This window comes from Corvus brachyrhynchos, unplaced genomic scaffold, assembly GCF_000691975.1.
Source record: "Corvus brachyrhynchos isolate BGI_N302 unplaced genomic scaffold, ASM69197v1 scaffold215, whole genome shotgun sequence".
In the NCBI taxonomy this organism is placed as follows: Eukaryota; Metazoa; Chordata; class Aves; order Passeriformes; family Corvidae; genus Corvus; species Corvus brachyrhynchos.
The window spans coordinates 218093-222101 of record NW_008237887.1 but is presented as its reverse complement, the minus strand read 5'-3'; the positions used below and the strand labels follow the sequence as shown (position 1 = coordinate 222101).

At 59.8% G+C, this 4009-nt stretch overlaps 1 protein-coding gene across 1 annotated transcript in view; it reads right to left on the bottom strand.

The window, feature by feature from the left end:
- The window catches only part of MFAP2 (microfibrillar associated protein 2), a 9350-nt gene that overhangs the window by 3204 nt on the left and 2137 nt on the right, over positions 1–4009 (bottom strand). Inside the window, exon 2 of the mRNA XM_017732692.1 lies at positions 1681–1768. Coding sequence (XP_017588181.1) covers positions 1681–1717 — 37 coding nt within the window. The 5' untranslated portion in view covers positions 1718–1768. The remainder of the gene's footprint in view (positions 1–1680; positions 1769–4009) is intronic.

The following is a 4009-nucleotide window of genomic DNA, read 5'->3' as shown; positions in this document are numbered from 1 at the left end:
CGCGGTGCGGGGGTTCGCGAGCCGCCACTCCCCAGTCCCCCCGACACCCCCGGCCCGGGATCCGGGGTTCCCTGTCCATCATCCCCAATCCCATCCCACCGACACCCCCGGCCCGGGATTTGGGATTCCCGGCTCCCATCATCCCCCAGTCCCATCCCTCTGTCCTCGGGGCCGGGCAGCCCCAGGAGAGCGGGAATTGGGATGCTCTGGGATGGAGGATCAGCCCCACCCCGGGGTCCTGCAGCATCCAGGTGTCGCTGGAGGTGATCCCAGAGGATCCCGGACACCACGACCCCGCTGGCCCCCGGGATGCTCCAGCCCCCTGTATCCCCTTGGAGCTCATCCGGAGGAAAATGGGATCCAGGGGGGAAATGGGATCCAGGGGAAAATGGGATCCAGGGGGGAAATGGGATCCAGGGGAAAACGGGATCCACGGGGAAACGGGATCCAGGGGGGAAAAGGGATCCAAGGGAAAATGGGATCCAGGGGGAAACGGGATCCAGGGGGGAAAAGGGATCCAGGGGGGAAATGGGATCCAGGGGGAAATGGGCTTCAAATCCAGCGTGGAGGAGTGAAGGGATCCAAATTCTTGGGAAGGGGGGAGCAGATCAGCCCCATCCCCGGGATGCGGCTCCATCCTCTGTATCCCGGAGACGGGAGCATCCCTGGGCCGGGAATGCTGCCGGGATTGGGATTTGAGGCTCCGGCCCCTCTCCCTCGGCCTCGCCTCCGTAATGTTTTCCACGTGTCCTCCAGCCTTTGTGTGGAGCTGGTTTCACCCGAGCTTTTCCTGGCTCCGGCTCCGTCCCCTCCCTCCTCGTTTCCATCCCGCCCTTGCCAACCCCCGGGGGGTTATAAATATCATTTTCCTGGATTTTGTCCCGGTTTTGGGCCACCTCCGTGTCCCCACAGCGGGAGGGATTCGCTTGGTGCCTCGTGCCCCCCCGGCGCAGAGCCACTCCCAGCCTGAGGAGGGATTTTGGGTGGATTTTGGGGAAAAACAGGCAATGAGGGATGGTGCAGCCGCCCAAAAATCTCTGGGAGTTGCGGCCACCTCCTGCTCATCCCTCAAATGATGCTTTGGGACCAAAAATCAACACTTTGCACCCTAAAAATGGATTTTTGGAGGCTTTGGTCCCCAAAATGAGACTCTGGAAGGTAAAAATGAGGCTTTGGGCTAAAAAATGGGTGTTTGGGTCCGTAGACAAAACTTTGGCCTCTAAATCCGAGGCTTTGGACCTTCAAAACCAAACTCTGGGCCTTAAAAATGAGGCAATGGGCACTTAAGAGGAGGCTTTAGACCTCAAAAGGGCGTTTGGGACTTAGAGATGAGGATTTGTACCATAAAAATGAGGTTTTCAACCACACAATCAAAGCTTTGGGCTCAAAAAATGAAGATTTAGGACCTAAGAGTGAAGTTTTGGGACCTAAAATGAGGCTTTGGGCCACAAAAATGAAGATTTGGGACCTACAAATGAACTTTTGGGATGTAAAAATGAGGCTTTAGGACGTAAAAACGAGGTTCTTAGCTCCAAAAATGGGGGTTTGGCCCTGGAAATGAGGGTTTGGAGACTCCAGATGCGTCTTGGGGTTTAAAAATGAGGGAAAATGGTAAAAATGGAGCTGGGAAATGCGGATTTGGATGATTGAAACGGTCCCGGGGGGCTCGGGGGCACTCACCTGGCAGGCACAGCACGAAGAGCCCCGTCGCTCTCATCCTGATGGAATGATGGAGAGGGAGCGCGGGCCGGGATGCAGCCGGAGGAGTCTGGATGTGGGAACAGAAGGAATTCAGAGGGAATTCAGGGGGAGGGGACTGACGGGGACACTCCCCCCACCGCCTCCCCTGAGATGCCCCCGGGAGTTGGCTCCAAAAAAATCCTCTCCCCCCCCGAACCCTCAAATATCAAGAAACTTCCTCAAAAAAGGCCTCCCGCTGGCTCCCAGGGGATCTGCAAGGACCAAGCCCTGGAATATCCCGCGGGCAGAGCAGGGAGGAGAAACGCCGGGAAGTCGGGATCGCTCCGGGGTGTCGGGATCGCTCCGGAGTGTCGGGATCACTCTGGGATGTCGGGATCAGTCCCGGGAGGTCGGGATCGCTCCGGGATGTCGGGATCAGTCCCAGGGTGTCGGGATCGCTCCGGAGTGTCGGGATCAGTCCCAGGGTGTCGGGATCACTATGGGTTGCCGGGATTGCTCCCGGGATGTCGGAACAGTCCAGGGAGGTGGGGATCACTCTGGGATGTCGGGATCACTCCCGGGGTGTTGGGATCACTCTGGGATGTCGGGATCGCTCCCGGGGTGTCGGGATCGCTCTGGGATGTGGGAGGAGAGGGCTGGATCCCCCCAAGCGGAGCTTTGGGGCTCCTTTCCCGAGGTTTCCAATTCCTTGGGAAAGGAGTTGCTTTGGGGAAATGCTGCGTTTGCTCGGGCGTCCCCTAAATCCAAAGGAATGTGGGGATTTGAGGAGAGAACCGCGGATTTTGAGAGGAATCCCGCGGGCTTTGGCGGCCTGGGGGGGAAAGAGAAATTCCCCCCGAAACTCCTCTGGAATCCAAGGGAAGGGGTTTGAGGATGAATCCCGCCTGCATTCCCGGCGCTCGAACCGGGCGATCCTCTCCGGGGAAACTGAGGTACGGGGGAGAGGAACCCTTTGGAATCTCATCCCTGGGGGGCGGGAACACCAACCCCCCGTGCCGGGAGCGATTCCCGCCCCAGATCCCGGGGGAACGCGGCTCCAGCCCCGGACACTCGGGAAGGATCAGTGGGACCGGCCGCAGCAGCTCCAGGTGTGGGATCTCCCAGGGATCCCATCCTGCACCTTCCAGGGATCCCATCCTGCACCTTTCCAGGGATCCCATCCTGCACCAGCTCCAGGTGTGGGATCTCCCAGGGATCCCATCCCGTCCCTTCCAGGGATCCCATCCTGCACCAGCTCCAGGTGTGGGATCTCCCAGGGATCCCATCCTGCACCTTCCAGGGATCCCAATCCGGTCCCGCCCAGGGATCCCATCCTGCACCAGCTCCAGGTGTGGGATCTCCCAGGGATCCCATCCTGCACCTTCCAGGGATCCCATCCTGCACCTTTCCAGGGATCCCATCCTGCACCAGCTCCAGGTGTGGGATCTCCCAGGGATCCCATCCCGCACCCTCCAGGGATCCCATCCCATGCCATCACCAAAGCTGCATTTTCCAGCCACCAAAGGCACCTTCCAGGGACCTTGTCCTGCACCAACTCCATGGATCTCTCCCCAAAATCCTTCCGGCCGCCTCATCCTCTCCAACACCATCCCAGCACCTTCAGGGACCTTGTCCTGCAGCCCCCCTGGAACAAAGCCCCTTCCCCACCACAGCTCATCCCGTAGGAATCTCGTCCTCCCCATTCCCAGGACTGGAGCCGCAGGAGATGTTCCAGACCCTTCCCAGCTGTGGGAAATCCGTGGAGTCGGTCCCTGCCTGAGCTGGGATCACCAGGCTCAGCCCCGGCCGTTCCTCGGGGGGACGGGTCCCGTCCGCTTCCCACGGCCCAGGATGCTCCAGACACAGATTGAGCCGGGGCTGGAAGAGTCCCGGGATAAAAGGGATCGGGGCGGGGGGGGAGGATGAGCGGGATCAGCGGCGCCTCGAAGGCTTTGCCGAGCCTGAGGGCCACGGGCAGAGCTTGGATCTGGGAGAGCACCTGGATCCTGGCCTGGGATGGGTGGATGGATGGACACAGGGAGGGATGGATGGATGGATGGATGGATGGAGGGATGGATGGATGGATGGATGGATGGATGGATGGATGGATGGATGGACGGACGGATGGATGGATGGATGGATGGATGGATGGATGGATGGAGGGATGGACGGATGGATGGAGGGATGGAGGGATGGATGGATGGATGGAGGGATGAACAGATGGATGGATGGATGGAGGGAGGGATGGACGGATGGAGGGATGGAGGGAGGGATGGATGGATGGAGGGATGGATGGAGGGAGGGAGGGATGGATGGATGGATGGATGGA